This window comes from Wyeomyia smithii, chromosome 2, assembly GCF_029784165.1.
Source record: "Wyeomyia smithii strain HCP4-BCI-WySm-NY-G18 chromosome 2, ASM2978416v1, whole genome shotgun sequence".
Classification (NCBI taxonomy): Eukaryota; Metazoa; Arthropoda; class Insecta; order Diptera; family Culicidae; genus Wyeomyia; species Wyeomyia smithii.
In genome coordinates, this window is record NC_073695.1 from 164,016,200 (window position 1) to 164,036,770 (window position 20,571).

The 20,571-nt window shown below is 37.1% G+C and overlaps 1 protein-coding gene and 1 long non-coding RNA gene across 2 annotated transcripts in view; one reads left to right on the plus strand and one right to left on the minus strand.

Annotated features, from left to right (window-relative positions):
- The window catches only part of LOC129722821 (IDLSRF-like peptide), a 56,907-nt gene extending 38,301 nt beyond the window's left edge, over positions 1-18,606 (minus strand). Inside the window, exons 1-3 of the mRNA XM_055676607.1 lie at positions 18,231-18,606; positions 13,730-13,858; positions 13,470-13,668 (exon numbers count right to left, since the gene is read on the minus strand). Of these exons, the coding sequence (XP_055532582.1) occupies positions 13,470-13,668; positions 13,730-13,858; positions 18,231-18,351 (449 nt within the window). The 5' untranslated portion in view covers positions 18,352-18,606. The remainder of the gene's footprint in view (positions 1-13,469; positions 13,669-13,729; positions 13,859-18,230) is intronic.
- Positions 18,607-18,732: 126 nt separating this feature from the next.
- On the plus strand, positions 18,733-19,326 carry LOC129725237 (uncharacterized). The gene is made up of 2 exons (XR_008728036.1): positions 18,733-18,848; positions 19,100-19,326. It is a non-coding gene; the product is annotated as an uncharacterized LOC129725237 (long non-coding RNA).
- The last annotated feature ends 1,245 nt before the right edge of the window (positions 19,327-20,571 follow it).

Here is a 20,571-nt window from a genome sequence, read left to right on the forward strand (position 1 = left end):
TTCGCCAATCTCTCTGCTTACGTCAGTTTCCTGACTTTTGGAGCTTTGGCAACACAAATGTTGCCAGATTTATTGTTTTCCTTGCGAAATACATGAAGACTTAAAGCTGACGTAAGCAGAGTTGTCAAAGGGGTGGGTAGTTTATTACGAACTGTGCATTATGATATCCGCCATTATGGCGCGTAAAAAGCTGGATAGATAGGCGAAACAGATGCGTAAGAGGAGTTAACAGTCCGGAAATGCATTTTTTTAGTAATGTATCAGGGATCCCGTCAGGCCCGAAGAGTTTGACAGCGGCAGAAATTGCGCGATCGTCAATATTAATCGAGGTAATGGAGCTGCTAGAAAGGGCGACTTTGTTGGCGGCTGCGAATATCTGACTAGTGGTAAGACATTCATCGCAAAAACACTCGAGTATTTTGCAGCAAATAGTCTGCAAATATCTGCCGGATTATCTGCTTTATCGGTAGCTAATTCTATCACTAACGGCAGTCCCGCTTCTTTCCGCTGTACGTTCACGATGTTCCAGAACTGTTTTGGACCGGTTTTCAATTTATTTTCGATTCTTCGTCTGTAATCGGCGTAGCATTGTCTCCTAAGGATTTCGTAATCATGGTTAACTGACCGGTAATGATTCCGCAGGGAAAGCGCATTTGCAGACTGCCAGGGAAGGTATTTTCGAGGTCGCTTTCTCGTTTGGGGTACAAAATGGGCGATCAAACCGGAGACAATCGAAATATAATCATTAACCGCAAAATCGACATTGGCAGGATTAAGACTATTTACCCGGTCGACATTATGCAGTAACAGTCCCTAGTCTGCTCGCTTGAAGTCGTAACGAGACTGATATTCTGGCTCGTGATAGTCGATGCTACTCAGCTTGTCGAATGTGAGGCTAAGGTGGTGAGCGGAGCATAGGTTAACCGGGGGGCGATGTCTCTAGCAGCGAAGGAAAAAAATCACCTCTGGAGATTATGAATACATATAAAACAAGCCTAAGATACGTTGACATCGTCGGGAGGGAGAAACGGATACGAAGCTGTGGGAGTGTAAAAATGAACCAAAATGAGCTGTCATTGACTGTCAATTTGAACCAAGAAAACAGAGCATTTTTTGTAATGAGTATTGTTATAACTGTAAGGTATCGCGTTGCTTGAAAAATATTCATCGCAAACAGTTTTTATATTCATCGTCGTATTTTTACGTAAAATAATCATGTACTTCGATTATTAAACTTGCGCTTTTTTGGATTTAGACCTTGGTTACAATTTCGAACACACTTCACGGTCGAATGTCGAATCTCGTTTCACGAAATGGTGAGATGTAGGACTGTAAAATGTTTGCAACTGCATCAAACCCCAAAAAATTTGCCTCACATGTTTCGCTCTCGTACACATTTTCAGAAAGTCTGCGCAAATATATTAAAACTCAAACTCAAAAATCTGAAGAAATTTTTATACAACGGCAAATTGAAAAAACTCAGACTCAAAAAATGTGTGTTTTACAAACAAATTTGCATATTCAGTATTCCTGATGGTACTAAAAACTTCGTTTGAGTCAAGCATGCGCTACAGCAAGAAGATAGTTACACGTTATCAAAAAACACGCACAGTTTTCTGTTTGGAGTGTAGTATTCGTTTCTTCCTCCCAGGTGTACACCATAACAAGTGGTTCTCAATGTGTACAACTCGGTATATAAAGTTACAGAGAGCGATCAGATCTTGTTATATTCTCATTCATTTGACTCATTAATGATTTTTTGTCTAAAAAAGAAAGAAAATGACAGTGTATGCTCTCCTACTCTCGCTCAACTCAACCGCTGCTGAAGTAGTACCTTCCCCCATACTTTCCCTCTAACCGCACCACACCTCTGCTGCTGTTCATGCGACATGATATTCTCCTATTGCTATCCTTTCTTCCCCTAACGACCGGCATATGGAAAGACAAACGCAACGAGCGAATCGCTTCTCAGAGCTGATGTAGTCTAGTCATGTGTTTGTTTTCTCCCAGAAACCTTTGTAACATATCATCATTTCATTATGGGTTGAGCGGATTCAAGTTTAGTCGTGGTCACTTCATGATGTGCACATGTGATGAATGAACTAGTGTTAGGAAATATCGCTCAAAGCGCATATCGATAACAGTCGATAACTACGGGACTTTCTCGATACTTGCGATAAGTATCGATAATTTGACAGCTATTCGACAAATTAAATTTTGCTATGTAAATCTGTGAAAATCAGAGACAGTGAATGACAAATCTTACGATACTGCGAATGAAAATTCAAACAACCGGACGAGTTAAATAGTTTGTTTTGAAAGTCTTCGGGTTTTACGCCGGGAGTGCTTTCAACGGAGTAGTTTTAAGCCGAAGATCATTTTGAAGGTTGTATAATTAGGGATATCATCTGGGGGGAAGACAAAATAATTGAAGCAGGCAAAATTTTGTCAATTTTTAAATGGCTAAAACTTCACGAAAAATGAATCAATTTTGACGAAACAGGTTTCATTTTAATGAAAAACTATTCTGTTTCCTAGTATTACTTTAAAACCGGACGTGACCAAGGGGCACTGGAAATGCTTCGGATTTCCGGAGTGTGTGTGTCAAAGTGTACATTTTTGCAACGCGTAGAACTTTTTCTGACAGCTTGTGTCTCTTAGGTTTATATGTTGCCAATAAATTAGAATTCATTTCGAGTTCATCGGTACCCAAAGATTGAAAATTCGCCAAGGAATCATCGAGGTATGAATTTAATAAATAAGAGTGTTGATTTTGGCGATTTTTACCCTGTTGGGTACAAATTTTCTTTGAGCTTGCAGCACCCTAGCAGAACTCAATAAAACATTGTGGGCGTAGTTAGGTCTTTTCAAACCAAGCAATTTGGCAAACTTGCATTCAAAAATTCGTCTGGATTAACATTTGAGAAGGTCAGATTATTTCAACGCGGGCTTTCTTTAGGAGGTTATAACCGCTGATTTTCAAATTAACGTGGTTTTTTACGTGAATTTTTGAGTTGAGGCAGTTTATTAAGCGGATTTCCCAGTTAACGCAGTTTTTTTCACGAGGTATGTATACTAGACTGGGACACGGTTATGTGGGAAAAAAGCGATGATGTTATTTTTTCGCTCCCATGCACTTTTCGTGTTCCTTATGGGTCCTACACCAACTGTGTAAATTTTCAGATCGATCGGTTGAACCATATTTTTGCGTCCGGTTTTTAAAGTTTGCATACGATTTTATATGAGAAAATCCACTTTTTCAAAACTTATTCTCTAGAGATGTCTAGTTGGCTCCTAAAAATATACATCGATACATGATATTTGTAGGAAATTTTCATGGGAAAAACTCTCCTGAAAATCGTAATGCGTTACGATCCTTGTAGATCAAGTTATTCATCTCAAGCTGATTGAATACCTGACGAACGGCTCACCATTAAATTTTTCTAGCAATACTGATGCAGCATGCAGTTGTCATGGTGGATTGATCCGGATCGGGGTAAAGGAACCCATTACGAGATGGGACCCAAAATAAACTCGGCATGTTGAAATTTCCAATGATTACAATCTCATCGCACCGTTTCGCTTTGTCGTGAATCGCTAAAACTGATTGGTCGAGAGCATCGATAAGTTGTTTTTCGCGAGTTCTATCCGGTGGAAAGTAAACAGTGCAAATTTATAACTTCCGTCCGGTTAACTGAACCGACAACCAGACTTGCTGGAGGTTTTTCCAGGCCGCGTCAACAGTTTTCCGGGGCTTCAAACTGTGATGGACAGCAACAAGCACACCTCCACCCAGCGAAGGAAAAAAATCATCTCTAGCGATTAATGAATACATATGAAACAGGCCTAAGATGCGTTGACATCGTCGTCAGTATGCGAAAAACAAAGTATCGGTGCTGGTGCACTCTCTTTGCTTTCCTCTTTCCGATATATTTCTATTCATTAGTGTACACCACAACACGTGGTTCTCAATGTGCACAACTCGGTATATGAAGTTATTCGCTCTGTTACACAGAGCGATCAGATCTTGTTATATCCTTATTCTTTAGACTCATGAAGATGATTTTTTGTCGGAAAAAGAAAGAAAATGACAGTGTATGCTCTCCTACTCTCGCTTAAACTCAACCGCTGCCGAAGTACTCCCTTCCTCCACACTTTACCTCTCACAGCACCACACCTCTGCTGCTGTTCAGGCGACATGATATTCTGCTGTTGCTATCCTTTCTTCCCCTAACTACCGGCCTATGGAAAGACAAACGCAACGATCGAATCGCTTTATCAGTGCTGATGCAGTCTACTCATGTATTTGTTTTCTCTCAGAAACCTATGCACCATATCATCATTTCATTATGGGTTGAGAGGATTCAAGTTTAGTCGCGGCCTGTACACTTCGTGATGTGCACATCTGATGAATAAACGACGATTGCATCATATTCGTTTCGTTTCCATCACTGCCTCCACCAGTCTTTTTTTGACTATTATCGGGGCCACTATCGTAACGCAAGCCCTCGTATTCAGCTCCGAACAGATGTGAAGAAAGAGTACGTTCGTAAAGCCAGGTTTCTGTTAATGCAATGAAGTCGTAGCAACCATCAGAGAGAGCGAGCATATAATCATCGATGTTAGAATTCATACCGCAAACATTGTGGTAGTACAGATAAAGCGGTGGCGCCGGAATACGCGGTGATCGGTTGAGACGAAGAAGTGTCAAGTATTCTGGAAGGCAAATACGAACGGTACTTCCCGGTGCCCCGCTGGACCATTATTATAAAAAAATGTCTATCAAATCTAAGTATGAGGGTCAATTCTCCAGGTCATTTTACATCTCTGGTTAAATTTAAAAAAAAAATCCACCGACCAGATCTCGAGAAATCTCGATTTTAGGGTGTTAGTTAATAAATTTCAAAATAATCCATATTCGAATCATGCAATATTACCGAAATTCATCCAAAAACTTGCCCAATTCTTTTTATACCAAAATATACTTGGTGTTGTTATAATTATGATAATTCACCACTGACTAAACTTTTCAAATTGACTTAAGTATATTATTTGGATGGCTTAGTGGCTCTAGTTTAATTTAAATGTTACGTTCTGTGAAGTGAATGGGGAAAAATGAATTTAAACAAATATTTACGCACAAATTTTGAAAATGATGTATTATATTTTCCCAATTAGAAAAAGTGATTGTAAAAAAAATCATATACAATATGGCGACATCCATAAATTACGTAACGGAAAAAAACAATTTTTGGACCCCACCCCCCATATGTAACGAAACGTAACGCCAACGCCAACCCCACCATAAAAATTACTTAAGGCTGTAGAAGATTTTGCTTAATAAAAATGCTCGCTTTTGGAAAGTCTCTCCAGAGATTTTTTTTGTTATGTAGCGCTGATCTCACCTCCCCCCCCTCCCCTATGTAACAAATAGTAATGCTCAAGGATACCCCTCCTCCTTCCTATGGGCGTTACGGAATTTATGGATGCTACCTATGAGAATTTACCCCCTTTTCCTGGCTTATGTATCGAATAATACGATTCTTTTGAAAATTGCATTTCGTATGTAGTTAAACCAATTGGTAGTTAAGTATTTTCAACATTTCTCGCACGTTTCAGAACAAAAAAAATTCTTTTAGTGTGTATCACTGTATTTCTCTTAGAACAAGAAAATCGAATCAACAAAAAAGTGCATTTTGGTCATATTGGCTCTTACGTCAACCATGCAAGAAGGGCAGTATAGGCTAACACGTGTGATTACTGTTATATTCAATCACATCTGTTTAACTAAAGAACCAAAAACGAGACAAAATCTCTTTATTTTAAGTATCGACATCTAGTGGTGGAGAGAACGCATTTTACACTCAAAATTTTATTTCACTTATACCATTCATACCTGCTCGTGGTGAAGAATTATTTCGGTCTCTCTTGTCCTCATTCAAAACCAAAAAGCAAACAAACTGTGCGACCTCTCGCCGCTCTTTCGTCGAGAGAATTCTTTGTTCTCCCCGGTACTGGTATAGACCTAAGGGGAGACATCTGGCTTCTTACTCTTCTTCCTTACCCACCTCGATGATCCCTGTTGTTTTTTTCATAAGTGATGCCATTCACTTGTAAAATACTTGAATGTTTTTTGTCAGCATTATGTTTTTTTATCAGCATTTTACCGTCTGGGGGTTACCGGAGAGTCTGCATCTTTAATATCTTTAAAATCAAACGTGTCATCCATCAATGATTATGATTCATTCATCGACCCATCCGAATTGTATTCTCCGCACAAGCAATATGCCTGGTATGTTCCAAACTCAATCCAGAACACACTCAAAAGTAGAAATAAGCTTACACTACACTATTTACTTCCGACATTGAGCAGCAGTGCTGTTCTGATGCTTCACGCAAAACCGTATTAACTCTTTGCGCACTTTTAGATCTTTTGGTAATTGATATAAGTGATGATCCAAGTCATATCTCTTACTACACCCGTATTTGTACGCTTTGTACTTTATTTTAAATGCTAACTTGAAAATGTTTTCGATTATAACAGGTGACATCATAAAAAACATAAATCTCCCCTTAGGTATAGATCATCGCATGGTGACGTCACGCACCTAAGTTTGACGGCTACTGGTAACTTTCTTTACCTTCGGGTGATTTGGTTCTCAATTATAGCAGATCTTTTCAATTGTGATTTTGACCCCTTTAAATGTTGTGTGTGAGGTATCAGTACACTAAGAACAATTATAAATTGAGCAGCATTTCCTCTACGAGCACGATTGCTCCATCAGAAAAAAAGCACAAAGATTCGGTGAGATAGTCTACAGCGAGAGTGCCTTTTCATGATAATCGTACAGTACCACCCGCATACGTGCAAGGTTATTTTGTACACATTTTTTTTAATGAATTTCATTGTGGCCCGAGTTGAAAACCGAAAATCTCGACTAACGACAATCGTTTTTTTACATTGTACCTAATGTCGCAAGCAGTACTGTGTATAGCGCGTCTGATATGCATTATTCGCAATATTAGGGATAATAAACGGTACGAGAAAAAAAAAATTGTCGTTAGTCGAGAAACGCGGTTTCCAACTCAACCAAAATATTAAAGTAATTCTACTAACTGGTTAAAACGGTTTCAACAGTCGAAAGTTGTAAGATTTTTAGTTTATTTTTTTCTATCAATGTTGATTGTGAATTGTTTCATAATTTCTGCTTAAAAAATCTCTTGGGTGCGGTCCTGTCGTACCTTGATTTTGATAGATTTATGATCAACTTTTTGTCCGGTCATTGAAGCAAAAAAAAAAATTGACTTTTATGCATGTTCAAACTATTGGAGCGAACTGTATGTACGATGCACTGTAAACTCAATGTAGGATGGAACAGCAAGAAATGAATGCGACAGCGTGGGCTAGGATTTGCAGCAGAGTTTTGTTCGAAGTTGCATATCTGTTCTGTGATTCAATCACAGCACTTAATAGGCGATCGTTGTAAATCTGGGATGATTTCGGAACTTTGTACCGTTGCCAAGTCACGTTGAAATCTGCATGAACAGACTCGGAAGCTTGTTCATTGTGATGGCCAAGACATCTTCCATTGCCTCTGCTGAACTCTGGTACATGGTACTTACTTAGCCCTGGTAAGATAATCTTATTTTGACGTGTAATTGATGCCGAAATTTGAAATCATTTAAAATGCAAGTTTTGTGTTCAAAATTTAATAATGAGTGATCACTACGGTGTTAACACATCGATACATAACAAATACCAGAGTTCAGTTTTTGGAAAACCGTGAACGATTTCACCCTATTTGAAAACGAAGAGGGCAGTGTCACTAGAAGCGAGTCAAATTGACGCAGACTATCTTTCTAGGGTTAGTGATGTGGTATTTTGAAGTGAACGGAAGTTGTAGCTTTTCCCAGCTGCTGGCAAAGTCAGAAATTGGCTCTTTGAACCCACGCTCGAGATAAACAGAAAAGCATTTATCATACAATTTTCTAAAGTTATCCAGAACCTGAAAATTGCACTAATCATTAAAAATTTGATTAGTAGAATAAACAACCGTGTCGTAGTCCAAAACATTTAGCAGCGCTCAAAAGTGCTTGTTATTCTAATAAAGAAAATAAATCCCAGTATTATGGGTCATCCAGTATTATGGGCCAGTCTGCCGTTTTTATTATTTTTTAACGTACGTCGATAACTTTTAATAGTCAAATTCAAGTTTAATGGACTTGAACAACAATGCCTTTTGTGCGAAACCCCTGCACTAATAAACTCAACTCTTAAGTTTTCCAATAAATGTCGGTAAGCTCCTATTAGTTGATAATTTGTTGTTGTTTTCACCACAGTCGCAAGAAGTCGGTCGTGGAAAACAAGGCTAGAATTCGTGGAAAACATCGTTTTATTTAACAAAATGAATGGAACTTTAAAAAATTGGTATGTATTTATCGAATTATGAAATATTCGCTCTAAATTTCGTATTTTTACTATTTTTATATGCTGCTAAATATTGGCCCATAATTTTGGTTACAAAATTCGATTTTCTCAGTATTATGGGCCACCCAGTAATATCGGCTAGCCTATATTTTGTATAGATTTTTAACGCATGTTAATGACTTTTGGTAGTCAAATCGAAGTTTAGTGAACGTGAAAAATATTTCTCTGCATGTCTTTTATACGAAATGCGCTAATGCGCACTAATGAGCATAACTCTTGAGTTTATTTATGTATCGGCATTTTAAGTAGTGTAGAAACTGGTACTAATGCTCGTTCATCCTGAATTTTCATGATCTTGCTTTAAAGTCAATATAAACTTTGCTTACTGTACCCAGTTTGTAAATCTTCTTCTTGGCTTTTAAGCGCTAGATTAACGTTCATCCAGCATTTTCACAGTTATCAATTACGCTTATGCTCTAAGGCAGCCGACCGAATTTCTAACCCAAAAAGAAGGTGACTGTATCTGGAATCGAACTCTTGCCTCCAGCTTGGACTGCTGAGCTCTATCCTACGGAGTTATAAAGTCCCTATTGTCAAAACACATGAGTATTCAAAGCATGAGAAAAACAAAAACATTGAGAAAAAAACTAAGCAAAATATTACAATAATGTATTATCGAAAGTGACTAAATTTTTCATGATATTTCAATCCTCCTCCAAATGCACCTCTCACTGTCGGAATTGCTGTTTAAAATAATATCCTTGTCTTTGAAACAAAAAAATGTTTGTAGGGCTCTTAATAATTGGTGCATTGGGAATCGGAAGAGCATATCATTTTGTAAATTTTTGATCAAATAAGTTGTGTAAGGAAGGAAATATATTGTCAACATTAAACTCCAATGTATTTACCACAAGTTAATGAAAAAACGATGGTTTAAACATATTTTTTCACTTTTTTATCGTTAATTTTAAATCACAATTATGCTTAGCTGGCCCATAATACTGGGATGACTAAATTATAAATTATAATACATAATTTTCCAAACTTGTGTGTATTTATGTATGTGTGAATATTTGTGTGTGTATGTGAGTGTGTTTGTGTGCGTTTGTGTGTGGGTTTGTAATGAAACACGACGAATTCAAATTATTTTTCCCCATTCACTTCACAGAAAGTAACGTTTAACTTAAACTTGAGCTACTAAGCCATACAAATAACATACTTAAGTCAATTTGGAGAGTTTAGTCAGTGGTGAATTATCATAATTGAAACAAGTATATTTTGGTATAAAATTATTTAGGTAAGATTTGGTATGAATTTTGGTGATATTGTATGAAACTAATATGGATTATTTTAAAATTCAATCACTAACACCCTAAAATTGAGATTTCTCGAAATCCAGTCGGTAGGTTTTTTTAAAAATTTAAACAGAGGTGTAAAATGGCCTCAAGAATTGACCCTCATACTTGGATTTGATGGACATTTTTTTATAATAACGGTCCAGCGGGGCACTGTGAAGTACCATTCATTTCACGTTCCTGACAAGCATTTGCAGGGGCCAAAAAACTATTGGCGAAATTTATCGTCCCGTGATTGATCAAAGTCAAATTCACGCACCAAAACTCCAGTTGGCCACGTAGACGTACGTAAAACGTCTTTCGGTATTTCCACTAGGAATGAAATAAAATTAAGCTGATCCTTTTCCACAAGCAGAACAGCCTTTGATGTTTCACCAATCCCAAGACACTCTTGGGGCATAGCGGCACTGTGTGACATGGATCGAGACGTCTTAGTGGGAGCCAAAACTGCTGTCGCTCGTCCGCAACAGTTTCAATGACTCGTTCAATTGATCTGGTACCACACACAGCAGCAGCAGTATCACGGAATTTCGCACTGTTATTTCGGCTTCGTTTAGGTGTTGGTTGTTCTCCCGGTTTACGTTGTGATATCTTCTGAAAGTGTTTTTCGATGCGACAAGAAAGATCAGTGACAACAGAATTCAATTTGTCGACTGCTTCACATAGCTTCAATGAATCCCCAGCGGGGGCGGTGGTGTCGGGTAATTTCAACCAATTGTTGAAGCTGCTGGCGCAATCGTTGCATAACCAGAATAGGTTACTGCTGTGAGTAGAAATTATTTCCAAAGTCGATTCTTGCAAATTGGGAATGCATGTTCGATGAAACAGTGATCAATTACCACGGCAGATGACTTTATCAATGCCGTTGATGGCGGAGCGATCACAGATGATCAAAGCAGCACTAAACCAGCAGAACGGATTAACCCAGAAATTTGAACTTATATCACACGCGTAAAATGCAGCACGGAGAAATCGAAGATTGAGAAAAATAACCGAAATCAAAATTCATTGCCGCAATAAAATCGAAATAAAAAGAGCGCTCTAATTTTGTTATCGGGGAGTACTTGCAGTACATGATTGCACAAGTAAACAAAAGAGTAATGTGACTTATGGTGAGTATGCGTTGGTTATAATTTCCTGCTATCATAAAGAAATACCAGTGTTCATTATTTTCACGCTATTAGGGAAATCATTCGAATTTTCAGAAGTACCTTTTTTGAAATTTTAGTTGCGATGACTGAAATTGCAGAATCTGCTCAGCATGAAATGCAAATAGAAGTGAAGCAACCACAGTTAAAGTCATAGCATGTTAGCATTTTACACTGTGGAATCTGATTCGTTCAAATAATTAATCACAACGTTAATTTCAAAAATGTCATCCATGTCACCTCAATTGCTTGTCAGAAGGATACCAGTACGGTAATAATAGTAAAACGCGAAAAAAAATACAATGCAATGCATTTCTCTTCCTATGCTTATGAAATGAGCCGCAAACACGTTTAATCTTTTCAGAATCGCTGATGCAAACAAACAAGGCATTGGAGAACAATGTATTTAAACATGAAAAACGTTAAACCTCAAATTTTGTTCACCACTATGCTCAATGCTTTACTAGCTGGAATGGAAAAAATGTTCTAAAGTGCAAAATGTTCCAAACTATTTAGTGGCATCGGCTTTTTATTCGAAGTTTAAGTTGTTCTGGATGGCAAAATTTGACAAAAAAACGTTTTCCCGTGTACAAGTAGCAAAAACTATGCAAGATAGTGTGTGCTCTGGAAGTGCTGAAGAAGATCAGAAGATTTCTTTGGCTGATTAGATTTGTTAAGCTAGAGCTCGTACTTCAGTAAAATCGTAGCTAGCAACAGGGATGGTTTCTCCTCAGAGGAAAAGAGAAAAAAGCAATATTCTAACTCTGCCCTGTTTTCGAGTGGCGTGTTCTTCTCTTTGTTGTATTGACATGTCTCTTGCGCAGAGAGAGAGAGAGCACAAGTGATTGTAAAGGCTACACAAAGAGAACGTAAATTGTTCCCCTACACGAAGTTGCTCTTTGTGAAGCTTATTTTGGTTTCTACGCTGCGCTGGTTATTTGTATCAGTGTTAGAATATTTTTTTATACAAAATTAACATCACTATCAATATTCTTGTACTCGCACCGGTGTGCAACGTGAAAAAAATTAAAGGTTTATATTTTAAAAAGCTTCCAGAAACTAACTTTTGTTTTATAAAATTAACAATATGTCAGCTAAATAATGATTATTAAATGATTATTAAGAAATAAAAACTAAGAGAGTTAAAATTTTCTGTAAAAGAAATCTTGTGGGCCCGAATGATTTGTTCAATTGGTGTCTTGTCCCTCAAAATAAATATACAGCGAGAAATGTTTTGCCTTGCTTCTAGAAAAATATAGAAATTACTGGCAAAACCAAAGATATAAAAGTGTTCTAAGGGGTCGAATGTCATATATCACTCGACTCAGTTTGACGAGCTGAGCAATTTCTGTATGTTTGTGTATATGTGTGTATGTAACGCTCTTCCAATCTTACTCGATTTTCTCAAAGATGACTGGACCGGTTCTCATGTAATTAGTTGCAAATGAAAGGTCTAATTGTCTCATAGAATTTTATTACAATCGGACTGTAACTTAGTCAGTTATGTATCAAAATGTGAAAATCACGAAAGCTCATTATCTCAGAAACTACACAACCGATTTGAACAAAATGGGTTGTAGAAGAACCTGCTTGTTTTTGAACCATTTGCTGATTAGTTTTATAATGATTGGGCATGTGGTTCAAAAGTTACGAGAAGAAACGTGTTCCGGAAACTATTTAATCTCACTCGTGTTTCTCAGAGATGGCTGGACCGATTTTGTTCCGAACACTTTCCAAATTCACTTATTTTGCTTGACTGATTTCAACAATGGAAGGTTCAGTTGCCTCATAGGTTCCTATTTCATTTGATTATAACACTAATCGACAGAAGCAAAAAAGAATGCTACCCCAAAGCTCAAAATAGGTTCCCTAAAAAGCTTATAGCTTTTTAACCATTCCTGTGAAACGCGATTTTTTTACAATAACATGGATTACTCAAAAAATCGAAAAGTTCGAAATTTTCTTCAAATATTAGTTCTGGTGCCCCTCTTGATTAAAAACCTAACCACTGGGCTTGGACGATGATTAAGACAAGAAGAACGATGTCCTTTTTTGTCCATTATTTATTTTAGCTGGTCTTTTATTATTTTCATTACGAATTATTGTTAAGATTTGCAGAATATTATACATAATCGAAAACGGAAGATTTAGATTTTTAACCGCGAGCTCTTTGTCAAGTCAGTAAGAATTTTACAATGCACTCGCGCAATGCCTCTTGTTTCGATGCCATTTTTAGTAGAACTAAAGATGTATAAGCAAAACGAAAAACACTGGCATAAAGAGGAGAGACAGAGAGAAAGAGCTTACATATACATACTCTCACTTCTTTTTGAGCGTGTTTGTTGTTGAGTAAGAGAGCAGTAAAATCCATAATTTTAGTTGTCACCCGTTATATTATTTTCATGCTACGCAGATTGCCTCTTTTTACTGATCTGAGCATGTATATGAGGTTGTTTGTCCTGGTGAATTGTTCACTTTATTTTACACCGAAGAGTTGCGTTTTTATCATTTTTTTCGATCAATATGTAGGCCACATACCTCATAAGATGTAACGCTGCTCCAAAATCCTCTATCGTTTGTGATTCACTCAGCGCTATTGCCACTTTTTCTGTACCTCCTAATGGTGCTAACGCATCACGAGCCTTGCTACCAAAAAGTTTTTCTAGGTAGTTTGGACCATGTGACGCCAACAAACTTTGTAAAAACGAGGCTGTCTCTTCTACTGGCGGTCGCTTTGCTAGAAAATTGATCAACCGCGCTGAAATTTAGCATTACTTGATAGACAAATTGAAATTTACCTGCCGTGCATAGCCTCATATCTTCATCATATCCATCTGAACAATCAGGAGCGCCATCACAAAGATATTGAATAGATATACAGTTTCCATCACCAGGACATTTGAATGGTTCGTATGGGTGGCATGCCTCTGTAAATATACCACTCATTGGTTAATGAAATTTATTAAAAATCTCTAAAAGAAGATTTTTATTTTAAATGAAACTATTTAATTTTTGAGAGGAGTCTATGAAATGTAAGGGAAAGTCGATTTTCTTCAAAAAATGTTATATGACACCAGATCTCGACGTTTCACGTCTTTCCAAGTTGTTAGGCATACAAAAAAAGATTTCCTGTGCATTTTTTCATCGATAACAACGTGAATCTTTGACCACTTTAAGGCTCTACTCCCCAAAGTCCGATTGAGCTCAAATTCTGCCTTGAGGTTTTTTTCGAGAAGGTGTAACTTTTGAGCCGAGCTCCTAAACGAAATTCGAAAATTCTGTTGGCACATGTAAACAAAAACGTTTTAGATTGCTTATCAAACACGGCTTAAGACTAGAAGAGTGCTAATAAGCTAAAAATATAACATTTTTATCTAGGGCCAACAATCAAAAATATTTGATCACATGGAAAAATGATGTTGGAATATGGGGTGAGGAAGAATTTGAAATCAAGAAAGAAGTCAAAAAATAATGAAAGTGTCAACCAATTTTTAGAATCAAAATTCTTATGACATTACAAGAGCACTAAAAAAAATGCATTTCATTTTGGATCAACGGCATCCTTGTTAGAACACAAAAATAAAACAATTAAAGCTTTTCCAAGCACTTGTATCGATAAACGTATCTCACGATAAATTTTTCGAAATGAAATACACTAAATTTCGGAACCCGCGTAAAAAAACCGCGTAAATTCTGCAATCCGAGTGAAGAGAAACCAAAATCCGCATAAAAAACCGCGTAAATTCCGGAATCCGCGTAAAAAAACGCGTAAATTCCGGAATCCGCGTGAAAAAACGCGTAAATTCCGGAATCCGCGTTAAAACCGCGTAGATTCCGGAATTCGCGTAAAAAAACCGCGTAAAAGCGACCTGAGTGTAGAAATCTGCAGAGAAGTTCCAAAACTAATTTTGTTTACATTCTAATTCAGTATTTTGGAACATGAGTCCTTCTAAAATCAACTTCAAAAATGAAATTTCTTGATTTTAAAAATGGTATTTATCGAGTCCATAGTTTCGAGGAGCCAAAATGACAAACGGTAATAGAACGTAATTAAAAGAAGACAAAATCAGACATGAGCAATGCATTTGTGAGAAGAACTGTAGTTTAGCTCAATACAATCCCAAAGCACAGGTCTGCTTATGATATTTTTTTACATAATGTTTTGATGCTTCTTTGAAAAATTAAAAAAAAATGCACAAAATTGATCCACATGGCCTTTTCAAATGCTTTTTTCGAAATTTTAATGTATAGTAGAAACTGCCATAATATACATATTAATAATCTGTACTAAGTAATTTTTGCAAACCACCAGGAAAATTCATACGAATAGAAAGAACAGCATTCTGAATCATTATTGGCATGTAAAAAATATCCTTGACGGTTCATCAACTCAAAATCATTGACGGAGGCGAACATTTTACATTATAAAAATGAAAATTTCTTTAAATCACAAACCACTAGTAAAATAAAATAGATTGTAATGCATTCATTTACGCGGATTTTGGAATTGGCATGTTTTTTCTTTCGCGAAGATTCCTGCATTTTCGCGGGTTTAAAAGCTTAATATAGCCCCAGAAGCTCTTTTAGTCTGGAAAAACGAATCTGGCAAACATTAATTAAAATACGCGGTCATGTTAGATCTACGGTCTTTTGCTCTGTAAGCTTTCTCGAAAGTACTATCTGCCGAGTTAGTAATAACATTTTCGTTTTGAAACGAATGAAATAAAATCATTTAGAACTAATTGAACAGACAACCCAGGCCCGTAGTTACCGGGGGGGGGGCTAGGGGGGTCTTCTTAGCCCCCCACGCGTTTGCATTGCCCCGCCACGCAATTTTCTTATGTATGTTACATAACATAAGCAATAAGCATTGTTGAATAGTCTCCAGTATTTTTTCAATGTTAACGATATCAGTCAATTTTTTGGTCGAACTCATATGCCAAAGAGGATAAATTATTCAATATTTTGGTGAGCCAGCCTGATTCACGTCAAAGTTGAAACTGACGATCCGCATACTTCCCTTTCGGATGTCCGGTTCAGCGTCTGGGAGTGAAAATGTCAGCTTTTTAAAGTGTCATTTTTAAGAAAGAACCAATCGCAGTTTTATATGTCTGATCACATTAGAACAATGAAAAACAAGTTTGGCTGTGAAATTGGACCAATTTTTCCAGAAGTTTCTATTTCTCCCTTCTTGATTTCTTAGATTGAGCATATCGTGGGAAAAAACACACAATGCTAGTTTTTTCAAATCTTAATTGCTTCTTGTGATCCATGTTCATGTTCAGTTCAATATATTTTGGCCGGAATTATTCACATCTCGGAAGCATAACCCAGTCCGTTACCTGGCCCGAACAACTCTGTTCCGTTTCGGTCCGAAATTAAATCGGACTATAAAAACTGTAGTCTGACCGGACTACGCACTGGGCATTCCACACTCTACCCGGTCTGATGGTAAACACTGATCAAACAATGCCTACGTAAAATTTAAAATTTAGGCTGACGGTTGAATCGCTCCATTTTATCAGTAATTTTTCGTGAATAGAATATCTCAGTATCGTTCGTTGACATTGGTTTTAAATGAGGTGACTCTCGAAGCTGGATTTCTAACGCTGTAATTTCTTCAATGTTGCTTCAAAGTAGAACTTTTAAAAACTCTCCTCTGTCCTTAGTTTTTCGATCGCACATGGTCGCACCCTCAAGACATTTGAACATTTGAAGGAATTAAGTGGAAGATACACAGTTTCGCCAATCAATAGCGGTCTTCACGTCGAGCTCGAATACAAATACCCAGCCGTAACCTATGTATTAGGGTGCCAATGAAAACAGATTTTTCGAATTTTGTTTAGTGATAGGGCTCAAAAATTTCGTCTTTTAAAAAAAATCATCAGCGCTACCGCTAAACGATTTGTTCCATTGGCCCCAGCTCGAAAATTTTTAAGCGCCAGAAAGTTGATTTTATCCAAAAAAAAAATCCGATTAATTACCGTAGATTCGACGTTTCATGAATTTTCAAGGCATTTGGTATAGAAAAAATCCAAGTGCATTTTTTCATTAGTCAAAAAGTTGAAACATTGATCACACGTGTTCCCAAAGTCCGATTTAGCTGAAATTTAGCATGGGGCTTTCTTCGAGATGACAAAACTTTTTAACCTTACCGTTAAACGATATTCGAATGTTATTTTTTTTCATACATCTCATTGGCGTACGAAGCTTTTACTCAGTTATAGTAAAAATTGCTGAGCCTGCGTAAAAGTTGGTCCCCTGAAACTCAATTACACTATGTAAACCTGTTCTTTTAATTCAGCAAACTCATCAAAATATGCAGATTTTTTTCCTCCATGGTTTTTAGCAACAGGCTAGCTGGCCACTGCAAGAAAAAATTCTAAAGTTTATATCCCTGCTTTCGTTTAACTATACGCATATAGTTAGTTTTTTTTTCCATTTGGAATATGAACCCGGAAAACCGGATTTTCGGGAAAAAGAAAATTCTTCCGGGACACCACTAAAGATACTTTTTTCTGTCGAGCACATAACGGCTTTAAACTGCTTACTCTACAAAAAATAACGTTTTCTTGAATAAAAATTCTCTGCCCTCCCACGCAAAACGGAGTAGCTACGGCTCTGAGACAACCGCCTTACTAAACGTTATTGATGGATAACTGCTTTCAAAACAAATCTTTTGAAAGAGGCATGAAAGATGATTCAACAAGTGCTGTCCAAACAATTGTGCTGATTGTGATGCGAACTATGTTGATCAGCAACCACCTGTCATAAAGAAGCTGTATAACTCAATATGATACACAGTAGAGAGTGCTTTCCCTGTTAATTTGAAGATTAGTACATACTTCATTTATTCTGATATATGCATTTTCGCCGAAAACTGTCGATCACAAAAAGCAATCATATTCTGATATATGGAAATTACATTTTCTGGAACGTGAGCACCATTCAAATCATTGAAAAAAATCAAAACGATTTTCAGTATCTTCACTTGATGATGACACACCATGACATTTGTGTTATATACTGTGACGTATGCATTTTAAATGGTGTATAGTACACACACATGTTCAATTGCTGAATGATTTTAATGGCTACTACCTGTTACATTATGTCTGACTCAATCAGTTCACTTATACACATAATAAATGTTCTCAGATAAATCTATACTCATTTATTATTTGCATTGCATCGAAAATCACCAATGATAATCTTTTCACCTTTATATGACTGCAACTTATCATATAAAGAAAACTTATTTCAATTAACAACTGTTAATACTACTAATACGCAACTTACCACTCCTTTTAGATACCTGGGGCAAATGTCCATATAGACGACTTAGGTCGATAGCGAGAACAGCAATTGGTAGTAATGCAAATATAACATTGCAAACAGCAATCCAATATAATTTTGCCATTATAGAATTTTTTTTTCAACACCACAAACGGTGGAGCCTTTTAGATTTAAAATAACTTGTGTGGCTTTGGTTGAAATTTAAATTCTGGACTGAAGAAGCGTCATAAAAAGTATATTAACCTAAATTCCCACGCGAAAATTCATTGGAGCTATTGTTAAAAGCAAAAGTTCAATTTTTTCAATGTTAAATAATTTAGCGAATATGAGCCTTCTTGAACTATTGTTCCTTAGCACTATGAATTGACTGTGACATTTCGCGTAGGAAGTTTTGCTTTTTATATACCATGGAAAATTATTGCGCAGACGCTAACATAAATTCGAAAAAACTGTTTCGAAAACCCTTTATTTTCAGAAACAAACAGCAAACTCGAAACATTTGGTAACCCAGTAGCATCAAATTAGTTACCAAATTTCAACATTTATAAAAATCTGAGTTATGTACATGACACATCAAAACAATAATTTATTTAGTAAAAAAAATGCACAGATCGTAACGAGGTAAGGGTGATGTACACTGGGGTCGCTTTTTACGCGGGTGGTTTTCATGCGTTGAACGGGATATTTCTACAATAACGCGGATTATTTTTACTCGTTTCGGAAGATGGTTTGTACGCGGTATCAAATGAGTTTAGTATGAATATATCTAATCTAATCTTTTTAAAGGGGCATAACCAACCGCGTAAAAAGCGACCCCACTGTATAAGTAATAGGTAACTAAGAAAATAAACTATTGTTATCCTCTGTTGCAGCCACCACATATTGCTGACATACGTAATATTGGCTAATATTTTTTGGTACACACGGATGATGCTAGTAGGTCTCAAACCACTTGGCAAATAATAAACGGAACTTATTTTCTTCATTTTGGCCATCTTGGCCTTTCTCGAGCCTTCGAAAAACTATCAAAAGTTTTTTTGTTCACAACATTTATTTGACACGGCATAATACAAAACAATGTTTAACGGTGTCAATTAAATTTAGTGTCTTGATTTTTTAGGTATCTTAAAAACTAAACTAAATCACTGGTTCGTTGTTCACTGGGTATTTTGACGTTCCACTGGACCAGGAAATCATGGAAGGCTTGTATTCTTCGGGCCCTGTCGGATTCGTGCGGGTTCCAATTCCGGGGTCTAAGTCTTGCCGTTTTGTTGGATGTAGGCGGAAGAGATTGGGACTAGAGTGGAGCATGGATGGATTTTAGGAAAACGATTATAAGGGGCATGTAGGGTAGGTCAAGGCTCGCCAAGACATCATAAACAGGAATAGTCAGCTGCCTACCTTCAACCTAAAGGGAAGCTATTAATTTAAACCTGGCGTCACGGTGTACAGGGCATGACCAAACAACATGCTCTATGTCGTATAACCTTCACCACAGGCACAGATATCACTTTCTTCGAGCCCAATACGAAGGAGATGCGCGTCAAATCTATAGTGGTTGGACATAAGCCGAGACATCACGTAAATGAAATCTCGACCCCTTGAACCACGGGTTTGTCGATACCTTGGATATAGTGGAATGTAATCACCTTCCCAGTGCCCATCTGGTCCGAGAATTCTGCCAACTGATGATCGTATTCTGACTTACAAATGCATAAAATTCATTAAAAAGCAACCGATCTTTCATAATTTCACCGTCTGTTGCGCCCATCTTAGCCAAAAAGTTCGCTTTCTCATTGCCTGGTATCGAACAGTAAGAAGGGATCTACACCAAGGTAATCTGAGAAGATTTCTCGGATAAAGCACTCAAATGTTTCCGTATTTTCCCAGGAAACACGAACAGTGCTTAACATCTTTCATCGATCGGAGAGCCTCAATGGAACTGAGACTGTCCGTAAAGATGAAGTAATGGTCCATGCGTATTTTTATTCTGAATTGCAGTTAATTCTGCGACGTAAACAGAAGCAGGATTATCGAGCTTATGGGATCACGGTTAAATATATTGTCGCAGCTGATGTTTCGATATTTATTGGAAAATAATTTAGGGATCTGCCGCACGCGTAAATGATCCGGGATTCCACGAGTTTCTTCTATCATTGAAAAACACAGTAAATCAGAAGTATTTGATAAGTTGACACGATTTGGAATATTCGAAGAAGGGTTAATCCCAGACAGACGTCCAAGCAAGAAAAATATTGATCGAAAATTTTGTGTAAATTTTCGAAGAGAATTGCATTATATTATCACCTATGTATAATAAACAGTAGGTCGAGTTCCGAATCGG